General features: G+C 36.8%; 1 protein-coding gene across 1 annotated transcript in view; it reads right to left on the minus strand.

Moving 5' to 3' along the window:
- dgkb (diacylglycerol kinase, beta) overlaps positions 1-17,192 on the minus strand; it is a 59,951-nt gene extending 42,759 nt beyond the window's left edge. Inside the window, exons 1-14 of the mRNA XM_079885050.1 lie at positions 17,052-17,192; positions 9,935-10,064; positions 7,694-7,770; positions 7,444-7,464; positions 7,200-7,347; positions 6,127-6,264; positions 5,447-5,496; positions 4,041-4,115; positions 3,836-3,955; positions 3,288-3,405; positions 2,681-2,769; positions 2,295-2,411; positions 1,935-2,033; positions 1,760-1,858 (exon numbers count right to left, since the gene is read on the minus strand). Coding sequence (XP_079741176.1) covers positions 1,760-1,858; positions 1,935-2,033; positions 2,295-2,411; positions 2,681-2,769; positions 3,288-3,405; positions 3,836-3,955; positions 4,041-4,115; positions 5,447-5,496; positions 6,127-6,264; positions 7,200-7,347; positions 7,444-7,464; positions 7,694-7,770; positions 9,935-10,064; positions 17,052-17,054 — 1,284 coding nt within the window. The 5' untranslated portion in view covers positions 17,055-17,192. The remainder of the gene's footprint in view (positions 1-1,759; positions 1,859-1,934; positions 2,034-2,294; positions 2,412-2,680; positions 2,770-3,287; positions 3,406-3,835; positions 3,956-4,040; positions 4,116-5,446; positions 5,497-6,126; positions 6,265-7,199; positions 7,348-7,443; positions 7,465-7,693; positions 7,771-9,934; positions 10,065-17,051) is intronic.
- Positions 17,193-19,358: the final 2,166 nt, after the last annotated feature.

Consider the following 19,358-nt stretch of genomic DNA (forward strand, 5'->3'; position numbering starts at 1 on the left):
ATCTAAACCTGAAATTTTTATGTGAGCAATTTGATAATTCTCTCTCTTTTTTCTTAATTATAAAAAGAGGCCTACTACCTAAAGTATAACATAAATGTTGTTGAGCTCAGAATAACTCTTCATTACAAAAAGTCTTAAGATGTCCTAGCCACGAAAACCCACGTCATAAGACGCATCTAGCAAACCTCAGTAATCAGCTCCATATTTAGTCATTAATGACAGTCTTTGACCATGAGTCACTTTTCTGCATGGATGCATGATGATTGTGGGGTTTTGGAGCAGACAATGCACGCACAAACTAATCCAGAGAGTGTGAGTCGTCTTCCGGTGGACAGTGACTCAGATGAAGCGCTTAAAACGGAACCCATCGAAACAATCCCAGCAGGCCCAGGTGAATTAATGAGCCGCCCGTCCGGCGACGAGTGATCCATTACTTCCTCTAATTATAAATAATAATCCTGATTATTACACTGGTTAGCCGCCGCCAGCCAAGATGGATGGCCCAGGACATGATTTGTCTTTTTTCGTTCTGTCATTACTATGCTCAGACAACGCCCAGTCACAGCGGGTCACTGCAGCCAAACTGTTGCCTCAACCAAGTTAAGATCTAAGAATGCAAACTAGCTTGCACAAAGTGGGATTTTGAGATAAAATTGTCATTTTAGCCGAAACTTATAATAGTTGATTCTTCACTAGGAAGTTCATCATTAACATTATGGGTCACCCTTTATATTAAGTGTCTTAAACTACAGTAATGAGTATTTATGTAAAAATGTATTGTTAGGTATAATGTAATTGTGTTCATATTGTATTGCAAAACTGCTATTGAGGTGGGATATGGGTATAGTTAGGCACAGGTTTGGTGGTATGGGTAGGTTTAAGGGTAAGGAACGAGTCAAGAGTGTAATTATAGATGAACTGCAGAAATTAATTACAGCAGGTAAATGCTAAGCAGGTATATTTCATGCAGGTATTTTTTTTTTTTTTTTTTATAAAAGTACAATGAAAAACATATATAAGTGCACTGAGTGATTTAAATGTTAGTACATATTTAAAGACATCTAATATAAAGTAGGTCCACATTACGTTAATGGACCTTTTTTATTTATATACTTATATTTCAGTTTCATTAGGGATGAATAATGCACAATATTTCACATATCTGTGGCATATCAGTTGCTAAATTATTTTTTCAAATGTACTTGATATGTAATAAATGTAATCTTTAGCCAATCTCAAAATGAATATCCATTATGGGAAAACACCTTATATTGTGTATTATAATGTTTTGATGCCTAAATTCACTTGTATCATTGGAAACGAATGATTTTAGTTGTTACCTGTTTTATTGTTTATTTATTTATACAAAACAGCAAACTATCTGAATATCCGCAATTTATCCAGTAGGATATCAGCCATATCAAATAATTTAAAATAATTAATAATACATAAAAAATACAGAAAATAAAATATTTTAATATAAGCGCATCCTTAGTTAACATGTAATTTTTTATTGCCTTTTTGTCTTCACTTTAATATTCAATAATGTCCCTAATTAATATGAGATCTTATAAGATGCATGCATAATAATTATAAAATAAATAGCTAAATAAAATGTTTTAGATGCATGTTACCAAAGGACATGTCAACTTCCCAGACAGCAGTTTAACTTCAGTTTTGTTTGATATAATCTGCAGGAAATGGACATCCTGCTTTTAGTAACATCCTACTCTACAGTATGTGTGAAAGTGTCATTCACCTGTAGCCCCTGTCCATCCACTGATACAGAATTGGTCCTTTGTATTTCCCCCCGGCCTCCTGACTGGCTGGAGTCTTTTCTCAAAGTAGACTGTCTCTCCTGCAGTTAAATGTCACATGTAAACATCCAAAAGAGCTGAGCTTTCTATAACCATCATAGAAATAAGAGATATTACCAGTACAACAGGACATATAGTGTTTGGAGGAAGGATGTGATCTCTCAGTGGTCCGCAGTCACATTCGGGTTTGACGTGTGAAGCGCACTTGTTGTGTAGCTGTTGTGTAGGAGGAGAACATAACTATAAAACACATCAGACAATTCAACAATATCATTTTACGTACAGACTTATGTTACTAAACAGGCCTACATGTTGAATTGATCAAATAAATATGTCTACAATACAATTAAATTGTGTGCAAGTTTCACAAAAATAACTTTAATGATTGAATAACATGCCTTTAAAAACTAAAAAAAACTTTCAGACCATAAAAACTGTAAAAATTATTTGTAATGAGAAAGAAAGTGATAAACTCACAGTAATCTGGCACCAGACACAATGAAGGCCCGTAAGACCCTGGTAACACTTGATGGTTTTGTGACACTTGTCACACTTGTTTGGACAGTTTCCCTCAACCCAGAAATGATGCATAATCTACGGTATTCAAAAAAACATTTTGTTATATATACACAGCATAAAGAAAGGAAGAAAGAAAATACAGGCAAAGGAGTATGCGTTTTGATTAAGACTCATCATTGGTGTATTTGGGTCTCTTTTTAAACCAGGTTAATCATGTAATTAGCAATGCTTAGAGAGAGAATTTCTTTCTAATTTCATTAGCTGAAAAGAAGCCCTTGGTCTAAGCCCCGTGGAACATTGGTGATCCAAGCGTGCTGGTTTTTAAACACTACAATTCGACGCACCTCTGTGTTTTTCTTGGATTTGACGTATGTTTTGATGCAGGACGGGGGGGCTCGAGCCACACATCTCTCGTGAACGGTGTACTTACAGACTATGAACCAGACAGACAGAAAATTAATTCACAAAGTAATGTAGAAATGTTTGGATGATTTGTTACTGATTTCTAGTCTATCAATTTCTATAATTTGAAATATTTTAATGTGTATTTTAATTATATTTTAATATTTATACAGTTTGAATAATTGCTTATTTAATATCAAACATATTTTTATTGTTCATTTTTAATATATTATTTATTGAAATAATATCTACTTCACCAAAGTACGAAAATATATATTTTTTAAAAGTATCGAAATTAAAGTATATAAATACATACATATACATATATATATATATATATATAATTAAATATCTCACAACCATCTTCAAATCTTTGATTGCATTTGTTTAAAGATGAGATATTTAATACACCAACTTATTTATATTCCAAATGAAAGTAATCACATGATTTTTTACTTGTATTTGTCAATTTGTACTTATCGAATAAGACAAAAAATATTAAATAACAGAATCATCTATTGATCAATGTAATAAATGTTGTGAACTAACAGGAACAGCACAGGCCTTGCTTTCCCAATCCAATCAACATATTCAGACACAGGTTACAATATGCAGGTTTACTGAAGTGCTTCAGTCTCCACACATGCTGCCCGTCATCCTTTACATTCTGCAAGAGAGAGACAATGAGAAAGACAAAGATGACAGTGAGAGAATTAGAATAAGACATCAATGAGGACTTGACAATGACAATACAACTGTAATGAAAAACATTACAACATTCACATGAAGGCGATTCTGGAATCCTACTGGGATATGTCTTGAAAAGTGTCAAATATGCATCTTTAACAATTTGGAGGTCATGCCAAATATATCAGACACCAGACCACTAATGCAGCTGTCAATGCATTTAAAATGAGTGGAGGACTCCATCTAGTGGGTAAGGAGAGTGTAACATCAATTTATCAACTGATGAATCTGTTCTTCTGGCTTAGATGAATGGCTAGATGGAGAGACAGGTGGACTGGATGGATGGATGGACTGAGTAGTGGGTAGTTGGACAAACACATATAAATATATAAAACTGAACTGGTAATCACATTTTCAAGTCCCAGCAGCACTAGCAGAGGAATGGTGGTCAAGCCTCCCTGGACCCACTCTTCAAGAGAAACCATCCCGTCATGGTCATAGTCAATCTCCTGCATCATTTCCTCCAGAATCTACACCCCACAAACACCAAAAAAAAGTTAATAATCAGAAAACATGATCAAATTCTGAACAGGATCAAATTCAATTTAATCTTACTGGCTTCAGTTCTGTTATGTCCCACTCCAGATACTCTGCAACATGCATCATCTGAGAGATAATGTGCTCCAGTTCCTGTTCAAGAGGAGCAAACTTTCTGCATTATATCAATGCAACTCTACACAAAGATCTAGGCCGCCATTCGAAATCGCATTAACTTAAATTATTTCTTTGGGTCTGATAAAAGAATTGGGGTTGAGGTAACGCATTACAAGTAACGCAAGCTACGTATTCAGATTACATTTTTGAAGTATCAAATATCTGAGTTACTTCGACAAATAAGTAATGCAAGTTACTTTGTTTTCCCATTTATTGACTGAGAAATCAGGAGTAAGTGCAGAGGCGTTGTGTGCACTGTCTAAACATAATGGTTATTGTAGTTCTAGATTGAATGTGAAAAAGCATTTACTCATTTCAGTTGAGTAAAATGTTTGTTTCTTTTTTTTAATATATCTTATATATTTGTTAAAAAGTAAATCTTCTATTAACATGTTGTTCTGTCCTAGCTAGTGCACTGTAAAAAATTATATGATCAATAAGTTATGACAGCATATGATTTAAAAAAAATTTCAAGTCAGTTTAATGTAATTTAAGTTGAAATGACTTAAACATCCAAGTTGGTAGTACTTAATTTAAGGCAGCTACTCTTTTTATAGTGCAATGGGCTTAATTATCTTAAAACGTCCAACCTGTTAAGGTCCACCTTGTTACACATTGCTTCGTTAAAAAAAAGTTATGTAACAGGGTGAAAAGACTCCATAGGATATAGTATATAGCATGAAAGTATGTGATTTCGGATGCAGTCTTAATGTGGGACGCTTAATCCTGCACCACGAGATCTACCTTTTTACAAAAATATGTTTTACTTCCAACTTAAACTTAAACACATGACACAGGTAATCAATGTCTTTGAGTTCATTAAAAAAATGACAGAGTCTGAAAACAAACTTAACAGTAAAGGAGCAAAACTGAGCATCCATCATTTAGTGTATGAAAACAATTCAGTGTTCAACCACTAGGTGGTGTATTCAGGGGTTTAAAAGACACTTAATTTTCAATAATTCATTATTGATCTGACTGCACTGTTACTGTTTGATGAGAATAAAACTTGAACTGAATTGAGTAGCTGAATCGACTGCTTCATAATTGACCATTTTTGCAACATCAAAACTGAATTGAATCAACACTGAACTGACTCAAGCTGAACACTGACATTAATGTCTTCTGAAGAATTAGAATTTAGCTCATATTTAAAGAAGTTTGCATCACTGTTTGTCATTTTCCTGTTTATTACTGTGAAGCTGCTTTGAAACAATCTGTATTGTATAAAGTGCTGCATAAAGAGGGCTTGACTTGACTTAAAACTGTAATAAACTGGAGGGACTGCTGGAAAGATAAGGTCTCACCTTACTGTCTAAAAACCCGTTCCCATCTGTGTCATAAAGCCGAAACATAACTGTGACAGAAACAAAGAGAGACGGAGAGAGGTTGAAAAAGAGAAAACACTGCAGTTTTAATACAAGGATAATTTATGCATCTGACAAGAGCACTGTTTCAATGGCAAATTCTGTATCCTTCAAAATAGGTTAAAAAAGGATATCTATGAAATGAACCTCGCAATTCAGAGTGCAATCTAAGCTTTTCTATGAGGCATCATAAAGTGGGTGTTGCCATGGAAACCAGCAGCTCAGCCAATAGCAGAATCTCTCAAGAAGTCAAATTAATCAGGTTTAGCACAATTTAAACTAGACTAGCACGTCACAGACGCCCTTTATGCAAACCGATTGTTCTTTCTTTCATAATAATGACTCAGAAGTGCTATCAGCCAGAGGTTATTCAAATCTGAGCATTTCAGCAGTTTAACCATGTCTTTCTGTCTGCCTATAGCAACAGGTTTCTGAACTAGCAGCCTAGAATTACAATTACAAAAGCTGCCAGTAGATGGCAGCACAGCCTCATGTTTTCTCCATTTTGGAAACCAGTTGGCAACCAATTAACCAACACAATATAAAGAGTTTCTTCCACATCACAAAGAACTTTTAAGTTATTTGAAATAAAAATGTAATGGTATAGTAGGTGATCCTACATTCTAGTTTGTCTTCTGGTCGTCCGCCCTCCAGGAGAGAGAGGTAGCAAATCATATCCTTCAGCTGGATTGTGCCGAGAGGTTCGGACAAGGTTGTCACCTTTGGCGGAGTGCAGTTTCCCTTTATCAGCTTTAGACCTTGTAAAGCACAATTTGAGTATGTTTAAAGCGCATTGATTTCTGTGTGTTTGCTATGTTTTGGCAAGAACCGAAACTAGAAATCACTGGAATCTCCATTTTTGGTCTAACTGTTGTCCTGGAATATTGTTGCAGCTCTATTGCTTTTAAGACAAAGTTAAACAATTAAAACTGAATAAAAGGAATAAACTAAATATAACTGCTTTGTGTGCATATGTGGCCAACATTATCGGTTCTTACACTACAGGGTCAGTGAGATTTGTATGCTCAACAAGGCTACATTTATTTGATCAAAAATACAGTAAAACAAAAACATTGTTAAATATTATTACAATGTAAATTTTTTAAATTCCATTTTAATATATTATATAATGTCATTTATTCCTGTTATCAAAACTGAATTTTCAGCATCATTACTCCAGTACACTTCAGTGTCACGTGATCCTTCAGAAATCATTCTATTACGCTGATTTGCTGCTCAAACAAGTATCATCAATGTTGAAAACAGCTGTGCTGCTTAATAAAAAAGTTCAAAAGAACCGCACTTATTTGACATAGAAATCTTTTGTAGCGGTACAAATGTCTTTACTGTCACTTCTGATCAATTTAGTGCATTTTTTACACTGCTTTAACTCATCAAAATAAGCAATTTTCTACTTTTTTTCATTTGCTTTAACTTATCAGAATAAGTTAAGCATTTTTATTAAATAAGTTATACAAGATTATTTTCATTTTTTAAGTCAGTTTAATGTAATTAAGTTGACATGACTTAAATATCCAAGTTGATTGTACTTAAAAAATTTAAGGCAGCAACTTTTTTTTTTTTTTTACAGTGTAGCTTATTGGTAAATTAGATATCACAGTATATTAAATTTGTAGTTTTTCTCAAATGCATAAGTTTGTACAGCCTGTGTGATTGGGAAGACCCAAATTACCCATGATCCTCTGCTTGTCCATCATGGAGGGGCTTGGCTTGGGGTCTTTGTTGCAGAAACTGAGGAAGAGATGCTGACAGAACTCCACAGCAAGTTCATTCTCCAGGAAGGTCTCCATGAAGAGCTTGAAACCCTCAAAGTCAATTTCCTGCTGAAGGTGATTTCCCCCCGTTACTCGGTTAATACTTCATACTAACATAATAACTGCATTATCAGGCTGTAAAACTATAAAAAGACAAATTACCTGATTGAAGATTTCCGGCTTCTACGCAGAACAAAATGACAAGCAAGAGGCATCTTCAGTAAATGGATGCCAAGCATTTATGGAAACACAATCCTTTCATTACCCAATACAAACATCATATAGTTTAATGGTTCTAAAAATCTGCTGAAATTAGATCATCATCATAACATTCGGTCCAGTACAGCATTCTTAGCTCAGCATGAACACTGCAATATAATGTGCTTCACAAGAGCATAAAGAGTTGCAATACCTCTTCAGGATTATACTTGGCCAGAATCCCATCTCCATGAAACTCCTGGAGAACATCTCTTAGTTTCTTTGTTGTGTCTGCGACAAAGGAGTAAAATAAGAGGAAGATAACAGTTAAGACAGTGAAAGGAAATTTAGGGTCAATGATGTGTTGATGTAGTGCTAAATTATGCCCAAAAAAACTTTTTTATGATAAACATGTCTGATGTTTGAAGGAAGGAGATCTTTTGGCAATTTTTAGATATGGCAAGGTTACACTACCATTCAAAAGTTTGTGCTACATGTCACTCACTTTGCAAAAAACAAACATAAACAATCAATTTTAAACAAAAATATAAAATTTTAAACACTAAATTTAACAAAAATAAACCTAAAATTCCAGATATAGGGGCAATGCCCCTGCATGAGCTTCTGTCATGGTAGCCTATAGTTAAGCACACAAGCAAGAGTGCTGTTTTTTCCACATGTGATATTAATTTTATACAGATCAATAAACAAGAAGTTAATTGTGAATTACAATTTGTCACTCGAGGGAGACTCGAACTCAGGTCGTTCTAATTTTGTCTGACCAAACCAGCTAGTGGTAGAAAGATTTTAATATGAAAAGTTTTTTTTCTCTCCATAATAATCGCACTAAATTAGCCGGTTAAATTTTAGCCGGACAGCTCTAATATTTACACATATACACGCGAAACGACTTTCTCCTGCTGCAGTCTGCTGTACTATCTGCATGTCTTGATTGACAGATGTGTCGTCCAATCAGCGGTCAGTAGTGGACCTTGTGTTTTGTAACTTTTCAGACCCTTTTTATGCTCAAACAGCAACAATAAAGAAATTTGAAAATGTAAAAAAGCATAACTTTGAGGAGATCAGATCATCTCTATCATTGAGTCTGATGATGGTAGAGCTCACAACTATCAAACCTAGCAGACATTCATTCAGCTGCAGAGAGATGTATCCCTCCTTCCTCTTCACTAATAGCCCATATTGTCGTACTGCATGCTAGCCAATCACAATGAGAGAAGCCCAGGCCTGGCACAGGAAACAGCGGGCTCTGGGGGCATCAATTATTCAGATTACTCAATTAAATGCAGAAGATCTCTGTTCTCTGCATACGTAATGACAGATCTTCACTTTGACAGTGGATTTGTTATGTATGAATGCAGGTTTTGGGGTAATTAAATGACGCACATCTGTATCTTGATCTTTAAGTGGTCGTTTTTGAATTGGTGTGCAATAGATCCTTTATTATTGTTATGTCAAGCAGATTCTTGCTACTAAAACGGTCTAATAATAGTTTTATCTCTTTATCTTAACGGGAAATATAATACATAATACATTTCCAATGGATGGAAAAAAAACTTTGACAGCAAACACGGAGATTTACTAACCGTTTCCTCCAAAAAGAGATTATAGATGACACTTCGGTCAGACTGACTCCCACCACAGCATTAGCACTCAAAGGAATCAACATTCATCATAGATGGATTATGTATTTAGTGGAATTAATAACTGTCAGTCAGAATTTTCTCTCCCATCATAGTCTGGTACCGATTGGATTAGACTGAAGACTTAACCTTAAGCTCCAGACAGGAAATGACATTTCCTTAAGTGACACATGCACAAAATTGGTGTTAAATGGTTCGAATTTTATTCCTGTGAACTGGCAGCCTGTCAGTGTCTCTGCAAGGATATTTAGATGCTTTAGAGGCTTTTTGGAGATACTGAAAAATAAACCGTGAATGATGAATTGAATTTAAACAGTACACTGCAAAAAATATTTTTTGTCTTGTTTTCCAGTACAAATATCTAAACATTCTTAAACCAAGATATATTTACTTTAGAAGAAAAATGACTTAAGTCTTATTTCCAGGAAAAAATTATCAAAATTAAGTGAGTTTATGCTTAAAACAAGAAAAAATATCTGCCATTTTTTAAGGGAAAACTAAATTATTTTCCAGACCCTATTGGCAGATATTATTTCTTGTTTGAAGTATAAACTCACTTAATTTGAATACATTTTTCATTATACAAGACTTAATATCTTGAGTAAATTTCTTCTCATGTAAATGTATCTTGATTAAAGTTTTTTTTTTTAAACGTATGATTTGACTCGCCCATCTCAAAAATGTTCTTAAGTAAACATAACTGAATTGAACTATAAATGACACATTGATAAACAAATATTGGACAAATGTGGTCTAAACTAACCAACTGAAGAATAACAAAACAAAGGCCTTACATTGTGCATAGTCTTGAAGAAGAGAGAATTCGTTCGGGCTCAAAGTGACAAACTTTTCTTCATTAGACATGCTGTCCAGTGTTTCTCTGCCTCGGTTTACATTCCAGAATAAGATCCACCAGCTCAGCCTCTGAGGAGAGAATGAGAAAACTGTCAGTCATCCTTGTGAATTTTACAAAACTGATCTTTGCAGTGTGTCATGTTACTCAAGCACATACCATCAAGGTCAAATATTTTGTGTAATATAGTCTAGAATTACGGTATTCACATATAGCCTATTTGTAAACCAGTTTTTGTGATTCTGTGCTTGGTACAGGTCACCACAGAACAACAAGAACTGGTTATGTGTCACACGTGCCAGCAACAAATAATCAAATAGCTATGTAACATCATGCCAGTCAGTCAATACTGAAGTCAAAGTTAGACTGGACCTCAGTGACTGGCATTGACTGATGTGAAGCACTACTTTGTACTGTACAAGCATGACTGGGTCCCAACAGTTTTAATTACACTATGCAACTGTCTTTCATCCTCAACAAGGCTGCATTGATTTGATTAAAGACACACTAAAAACAGTAATATTGTTAAATGTTTTTACAATTTAAAATAACTTTCCTTTTTAAAGGGGACATGTCATGAAAATCTGACTTTTTCCGTGTTTAAGTGCTATAATCGGGTCCCCGGTGCATCTACCAACCCAGAAAATGTGAAAAGTGACAACCCAGTAACTTTGTTACTGTGACAACTTGTTTGTTACTGCCGTTGCAAGCATGTCGCTCCCCTTCTGATGTAGGAAGGTGATCTTACTATAATATTAGTGCCCCTTTAATCTGCACGTTTCCACCCACGGCACCGCCATTTGGTTTTCTAAAGCCACAACAGTGTAACCAGTTATAAAGCAATGGCAACACGTAGTGATGTAGTACTCGAGTCCGGTCTCGAGACCGATTTCTGCTTTCTCGGACTCGTCTCGGACTTGTTCCTTCAAAGACTCGGTCTTGACTCGGACTCAGCATAGGCGGTCTCGTCCCCATCACAGTCGAGTTGTCCGAGTCAAGACCGAGTCTTTGAGGAAGCAAGTCCGAGTCGAGACAGAGTCTTTAGGAGTCGAGACCAAGACCATAAAACATACCTGTCAACACTCCCGGTTTCCCCGGGAGTCTCCCGTATTTCACACCCATCTCCAGCCCCCCTCCCGTTTTGTTATTTCTCCCATGAAACTCCCGTAATTTGTATGGCCCAAACGTCGTTATATGAATAATCAACCCGTTCCAAGGTTGTCCAGTTGCCAGATCTTGTATGAAACCCATCCTACTCGCGCAATCAACACAAATTTCAACCCATTTGTGAGCATACTTCTGCGTCGGACCTACGCCGGAGCCTATACGCCGTAGGCAACGTGTTGGTTTTAATTTATACTTCTGCGTCGTTGTCCGCGTTGACGCACCTAGGGAGCATGTGAAACCCCGAGGGAGGGGTTCTGGCAGACCAATCACAGCGCTTGCGTCCGCGTAGAATTGACGCGTTGTTACATTTGTGGAGAGGTGCACGTCAGGGTACGCGCTACACACAGCCTACGACGTAGCTACGGCGGCAGTTCGACGCAGAAGTATAAATACGCCTTTACTGGTAGAAATGGGAAAAGACTTTGTGGTAAGTAAATACTTAACGCAATTAATGCAGCATCCGTTTTTTTCTGTCATCCTTTGGCTGCATGGCGTTACATTATATGATGCGCTTTTATTCTTGCTAATGCTTTTAAACCATTCAAGCCATATCTTAGGCTACTTTTTATAAAACTTTAAAAGCGGAAAGCGCATCACTCATTCCTGGGAATACATTTGACATCGCAGCCTGACCTTTACGTAAATAAATATCCTACACCAAAAGTACCAGAGAAAAAGTCTCAGCTGTGCTCAGATTTGTAAACAGTACGTTGCTTTGGTTTTTCAATCCGTACCCGTTTCGCCCCGTGGCTCAAAAGGGACACAACAAAAATAGGGACACACGAGAAAGCCAAAATAGAATGCAAAATTTATTAACAAAATAGAACTGTACAGAAAAAAAAACTACGTACAAGGTAACAGTGAACAAATTCATAAGCCGTGCACGCTTTCGCAATTGTTGTTTTGTAAATCGTTCTTTCGCACGTAATCCTGGTTCACACGGGACGATTTTTAAATTGTCGGCCGATTTTCCAAACCTGAGAGACCCCACATACGGCGATAAAAAAATCACGGGTCTAAGGGCGGGCGTACACGGTGCGAGTTCGAGTGCGAGTGTCCTGTACGAATTTTATCCCGAGCCGGCAGCAATCACGTGAGCTTTCGCGCTAAACACAGAGACCGTCAATGTTGCATGCAGGCAAAGCTTCAGATAGAAAAATGACCGAAATGTGTGTGCAAATGATTTGTTGAAATGCAGAGAACAGTATAGCCATTCCTTTCAACAAAAACTTGAGAGAGAGCGAGAGAGCGAGAGAGAGAGAGATAGAGAGAGAGAGAGAGAGAGAGAGAGAGAGGTGTGTGTGTGTGTGTGTGTGTGTGTGTGTGAGACAGTGTATGCGCACGCTGTATGGTTGCTGCCACTGAGGTAGCCCCGACGTGGTGTATGATTTGGCAATAGGGGACAGCTGGTGAAAATCGGCTCGGCTCGTAATTCCTCTCACACGCTGCGCGCCGCGACCATGCGTCGCTCTCCCGAGTGAAAAAAATCATCTGCGAGCTCGTAAAAACAGCTAAAATCGCACCGTGTGGTGCGCAGCCACACAGCAAAATCAACATATCACACACGTCACGAACCGATTTGACTCCCGAGCAGTCAGACGGGAAATCTCGCAAAATCCCTCGAGATCAAACGTGACTTCAGAGTAAACAATGCAGTGGCGATAGTTTGTAGTTTGTTTTTAACTGAAAAAAAAAAAAACGTTATCAAAAGAAAAGGCGATGGTCAAAGAAGGAGACAACGCGAGCTGCCTCCGGCTGTTTTGATTTTGTTTCCCGGTGCTTCCTCGCTGATTGGCTACACACGCCACAGTCCACAGGCTGCGTGCTCGTTTGTCACCGGGGGACACCACACATGAGGAGAAATCGGGCCAAAAAAATCCAACATGTAGGATATCCCCGATTTGAGATCAGAGCGGTCCCGACGTCCTTCCGAACAGACGAGAGCATGTCTTAACACACGGCAGGAATATCTGATCAGATTATTTTACGATAATCGGAGCATCCTTAAGATTGTTGGAAGGGGTGAATCGATTAGCTAAAATCGGCCTAATGCCCGATTTACCCCTCCCGAGAATCTGAGAAAAAATCTTGTCGAGGACCTCGATCGGTTCCGATGTTCGGCGCAGATTATCTGGTAATGTGAGGCGTTCACAGATCGAATCTTGCCCCTCCCGATCTGCTCTCACACAAATCGGGCTCGCCCCGATCATATCAAACATGTTTGATATTTATCGGGATGAGCAAGATTGTGATTACGTCAGTGCTGTCAAAAAGACAGCAGGGCTGTCGTGCTGAAGGAATTTCCCTTGAGATAATTTTGAATGACTCAACTCGATATGCGTTTTTATCTCCATTTATTTATTGCTAAATAAATAAGTATTACGCTGTGGTCAGCAGGCACAAAGGCGAGTAACGTTACATGTTCAGTAATGAAACCGAAACTAAAAAGCGCGTTAAAACGAAATGGATTTCAAAATCAATGCACGCGTCACCGGATTTAAAAATGCACATCTAGCTTGTTGCACGCACACATATTATGTCGAAATAACGATAGTATATTATGTTAACATTATTAGCCTAATAATAATAAATCTTTAATCAATATTTGATTGAATGCTGAATGTTGTGCTTGGTCAATTTAATAAAATGAACAGGCTACTTTAATTGTGACAATTAAAATGATTGAATATTAAATATTAAGTGGACAATTTTTGCAATAGTATTTATATGCTATATATCTAGCACCCCCTCAGCACCTGCGTTAAAAAAATATCTCGCACCGCCCCTGGCCCACGTATTTAAAAAATGGTCGGGTTTAAATCGGGCTCGGGCTCATAATTACAGTTATGTTAATGTGTTGTGTCGGGCCGGGCCGGGCTCGGACACAACGTGCATGGGCTCGGGTAGGGGTCGGGCTTGATTTTTTTGGGCCCGATCTAAGCTCTTAACTCAAAGTACCGGTAGGTTCAAAGTCTCAGTCTCTGTATGTGCGTGCATGCGTGTGTGTCTCATGGCAATGCATATCCCATATGTTTCCTTGCTTTTACACTTCAGATCTGCTGCGTGAGATCACGTGAGGCGCTTCCTCTGGCACGATAATCTTAATAACATTTTGTAGTGTGTGGTGCACCGCGATTTTCAAACCTTGTAGTGTGAGCATGTTTAAGATTTGGGGGAAGAAAATCTGCAAAGATTCTCCTTAAGTGTGTGCTTCAACCAGATTTCAAAATCGGTTAGGATTTTAAAACTCCTGTAGTGTGAGCCAGGCATAACGTTAATTATCCTGCCGTGTGAACCAGGCTTAGTTGTTTGTAATATTCAGTTCCTGTGAAAAATTGTGAAATACTGTTCCAATAGCTGAAGTTACACAACAACATGCTGATTGATTACACAATATTTGGATGTAATATTCAGTTCCAGTGAAAATCTGTTCCAGTTAATGGAGTATACGGTGATGTGTAATATTCAGTACCAGTAAAGTCCACCCGATGGAACAGTTTCTTACAGTAACTGAATATTACACAACATCACCTGTTCAGTTTTGCAAACTGTACTCACAGATTTGTGGCCTATAACTTATTTTAGAAATCTGTTTTTCTGTATATTGATTTGTTGTGTATTGTTAAGGTGAATTTTTCTATGATTTGGCGATGGGGTGTATAATGTATAGATGACATGAAACTGTCATCTATAGTACACCCCCCCCCCCCCCCCAGGTCTCCCGTATTTTGATACCCAAATGTTGACAGGTAGTAGGCTATGCCATAAAAACATGTCAGTTTTCATATTCATGATTTAATATCACCCCAGTTAATAATCAACAGTTAGGCCTACACAAGGGTGCTGTAAAGGGGTGGAAGGTTAGGACGATTCTAAGGGCCCAGGCTGATTTAGGGCCCAGAAGAGCAGACCCCCTTTTTCTTTTCTTATTTCTTTTCTCTTTTTTATACATACATTAAATGTGCTAGGGCCCCTCATGCACTAAATGTGTATTTTGTCCGTTTTGACCATAGATTTAATATTTAAAAAACAAATAATGTATTTACTGTTTCAGTCACACCCCTCCCCCTTACAATGTGGAATAACTTAATTCCACCTGCGCTGTCCGAGCTACGATCGCTAGTGTAACGTCTCTTGCTTATTGCACTTGCTATGATGCAGCGCAGACAGTGACACACGCAGGCATGTCACATTAAAAAATAAGGGCATCAAAAAAGGAAAGGAAAGAGAAGACAGAGAACGCCGAAGTCGACAGTATGTCACACAGTTTTTCAAAAAGAAAGGTATCTTGCCCTATTCCTGTAGCCTATTCCAAAACTTTCAGAGTTACTTTTGTTGCTACATGACCTGCTTTTATCTAGCTAGCTTAGTAAAATAATTACTGAATTATGATTTACATCCAACAATAATAACATCTCTGGGTTATCATGTCTCTACACCATAGACTGTAGAAAATAGCTACACAGATTCAGCGGCTGCTGCACACCCACGTCCTCCTTCTCCCCCCGTGCGAAATTCGCGTCCGATATTTTAGCACGTTAAAAAATAAATACAACCTCACGTTATGTCAATCACACTTGCACACTGCCTACGAAACTTTCGTCCGTCAAAAAAAAAAAAAAAAAAAAAAATCGGATCGGGTTCGATTTTCTGCGTTTTTCGCATCCGTAACAAGGGTTTGAATGGTGTTTTGACAGTTTAGACTCTAGAGCCACAGAATGACGGATACGAAAAAACGCACGCGAAAATTTTGGATTCAGTGTGCAAGGACCTTCAGCCGAACAAGGTGAGCCTGCCCTGAGCGCGAAACTTCACGAAGATTGAAGCCTCTCAACACGTCTTATCTACTGTGTTCGCCACATGATGATAACTTTACAAAACAAAAAGTAATCTATACGCTTCAAAAATCACAAAATTAGTTTGCCGTGTGTGTTCTGTGAAGTGACAGTGCTGCTGCTACGATCGATTATGTCAAACTTGACGTTCTTAATATGAATAAAATGCCCCAGAAAAAAAATAATATAAAAAACCGAATAAAACATGTGTCTGTAGTAGCCTAACCATTGGCTATAAGGAGTTTACAAAATAGATATTTTAATATTTTATATTATGAAAACTAAATAGGCCAATATAAATAATATGGTTATTACGTGTGTGTTTGACTTATAAGTCAAATTTGTATAAATACAATTTTTTTTTTCTTGTTTTTGTAGGCTTTGTACTCATCTTTAGATATTTTAACTACGCAATGTGCTAAGTATCTTTTTTAAAGTATACAGGGCATGTTTATTGGGTTAAATTTTATCTGTAAAAAATGTAGGGGGCCCAGAAATTTTGGTTTCCATAGGGCCCAGAATTTCTGGCGGCACCCCTGGGCCTACAGACTAAGCTAGATTGGGAATTGTTTAGAGGAGCAGTCTTAACGTCTTAATATGGACTATGCTTTTACTATCATTAAAAAAATCCCTACCACATGCATCTTCTGCCTATTTTTCTAAACTGCTTCAACAGTGCTGCTCTGTCATCAACATGTTAAGCCCACCCTGACTTTTTTACGGGGACATAGTTTAATCATAGTTAGGACATGCAGAGCAAATTAAAAATTTCTAGTGGTATGTCTAAATTAGTAGGCTTAGCTACTTTATAACATTTTCCAATATTTCCCAATTTTAAACATTTTGACAATACACTAGCAAACAGTTCAAGAAAAGCATGCAAACTGTTCTGTCGTTGGCGGCACAGAACACTATTTGACCAAAACATGTCATGGCTGTCTTATAAAGAACTCAGGGAATTGTGTCAACTTGTGTAAAAGTGAAACATGACTGTATACGTGCAAGTCGATGAGATGAACGTAACTCCACAACAACTACATAAATGTATCCACTAACCATTCAGAAACGTCCAGGTTCAGTCTAAAAGTTGCAACCTCTTCCTGAGTCTCTCCGTAAGGCTGCACTCTGCTACTTATTTCTGAAATTTGGCTGAAATTCGCTTGTTTTGTTATTGTTTGTATCCGAACCTCATGTAAAGGAATCGGCCTCTTCTGGAGGCGGGAAGCAGCAGCTCATTTGCATTTAAAGGGACACACACAAAAATGGCGCGTTTTTGCTCACATCCAAAAATGGGCAACTTTGACAAGTTATAATATGATCCGGGGGTATTTTGAGCTAAAATATCACAGACACATTCTGGGAACATCACAGATGTATATTACATCTTGTGAAAAGGGGCATAATAGGTCACCTTTAATAATATGTAATATATCAAAGCTGTATTTTCAGCATCATTACTCCAGTCTTCAGTGTCACATGATCCTTCAGAAATCATTCTAATATGCTGATTTGATGATCAAGAAACATTTCTTCTTATTTTTATTATCAATGTTGAAAACAGTGGTGCTGCTTAATATTTTTAATATTAATATTTTAATACTTAATATCTTTCAGGGTTATAGGATGAATAGAAATTTCAAAAGAACGTTTATTTGAAACAGAAATCATCTGTAACATTATAAATGTCTTCACAGCAACTTTTGATCACTTTAATGTGTCCTTACTGAATGAAGGTATTCATTTATTCAAAAAAATCATACTGACCCCAAACTTTTGAACAGTATAGTGTACATAAATCCAAAATTAAATTAAATGAAATCATAAACTTTTTAAGCAAAACATCCAATGTAGATATGTGTGAGTTATTCCAGAATAACCATATTGTGAAGAAAAAAAAAAAGAAAAAAAAAACTGGTTACAAGTGAGTGTTTTATTTATCATTTATTTGGACAAAATATTATAGAATTTTAATATAAGCAATTTATCGTTTATCGGCCATAACATAAAGATAATTATTGTCTTATCAGTTTCATAAGGGGTATAGACCATATACTGTAAAAAATCTAGACAAATATCTGGGTACTTATCCCTTATGAAAATGATCATGTTTTTACTGTAGTAACATCTGTATTAGTAACTGATATTTTGTGGAAATATTGTAGACGTCAACTCAATAATCTATTAAGAGAGCAAGTACAGAAAGTTTGCACGACAAGACAATAATTATTTTCATGTTAATTCTGATAAATATTAAAATTCATTATTATTTTGTCCAAATAAATTATAAACAAAATAGCACTGATCAATTTAAATGCTACATGTGAATTTATGTATCAAAGCATTGTACATTAGGAAAAATGGATTTTCATTTTAAGATTTGCTAAAGATTTTTAATTTTATTAAATTATTTGTGGTATTATAATGTTAAAAATGTTCTTAATGTGAGTGTTAGATAATGGCAAAGGTAATCTAAAGGTAAAAATAGAGAACATGAGAATGTACATTTAAATATCCAATGTCGACCCATGACAATAAAGTACAAAATTCTAATATCAGCAATATAGTACTGATAAATCACACATCAGTTTCTAAATGCATTTAAGCTACTGTTTTCATAACAAATATTATAGTTATAGAAGCCACATGTGCCATAACCAGTACCTGTTATGATTATGGTTTTGCAACAAGAAAACACATTTAAGTATAGGCCTACTGTGCAAGAACATTTATACGTTCATAAGAGATGACTACTGTCACAAGAAAAAGAAGTTTAAATAAAATGAGATCATGCACTAATCCATTCCTGAAGCATTCCTCAAACTGAAGGAAAACTCTGCAACTCAATTCCACATCCTGTCATGCCTTCGAACTTCCTGTGACAAGAGCAGGAAGTGCCTGAAGCAAGTGTCTTTTCTGAAAGATAGTCTTTATTTATGGATAAAAGTGCCTGTCATGTCAAGAAACCAAAACAAACTCTTCTCAGCGTTACCTCGGGGTACGAAAAATGGATAATCTTGGCCTCGTCTTGACCTTAATGGTTGAAATACATTATATCCACAAGCTAGGCTCACAAAAGTGACAAATTACAATAGCATTAAATGATCACAAGTATACAAAACATTACATACAATAATGCATATTCAACCCTGCACCATTAGTCATATCAACAACCCTGGAATAAAGCAATGAAAATACAGTCAAGAGCTCCATCATGATGTCACTGGAAACAGATGGAACACGATTCCCTCTTTCCCACAAACACCAGTGCTCAATGCGGAGTTCCACTCACCTGATGCTTCCCGGAGTCAACAGCAGTGATCCAGCAGGAATGTTATATCTGTTCCTGCATCATCTGCGAGAATC

The sequence above is a fragment of the Squalius cephalus genome, assembly GCF_949319135.1.
Source record: "Squalius cephalus genome assembly, chromosome: 11".
NCBI classification, from domain to species: Eukaryota; Metazoa; Chordata; class Actinopteri; order Cypriniformes; family Leuciscidae; genus Squalius; species Squalius cephalus.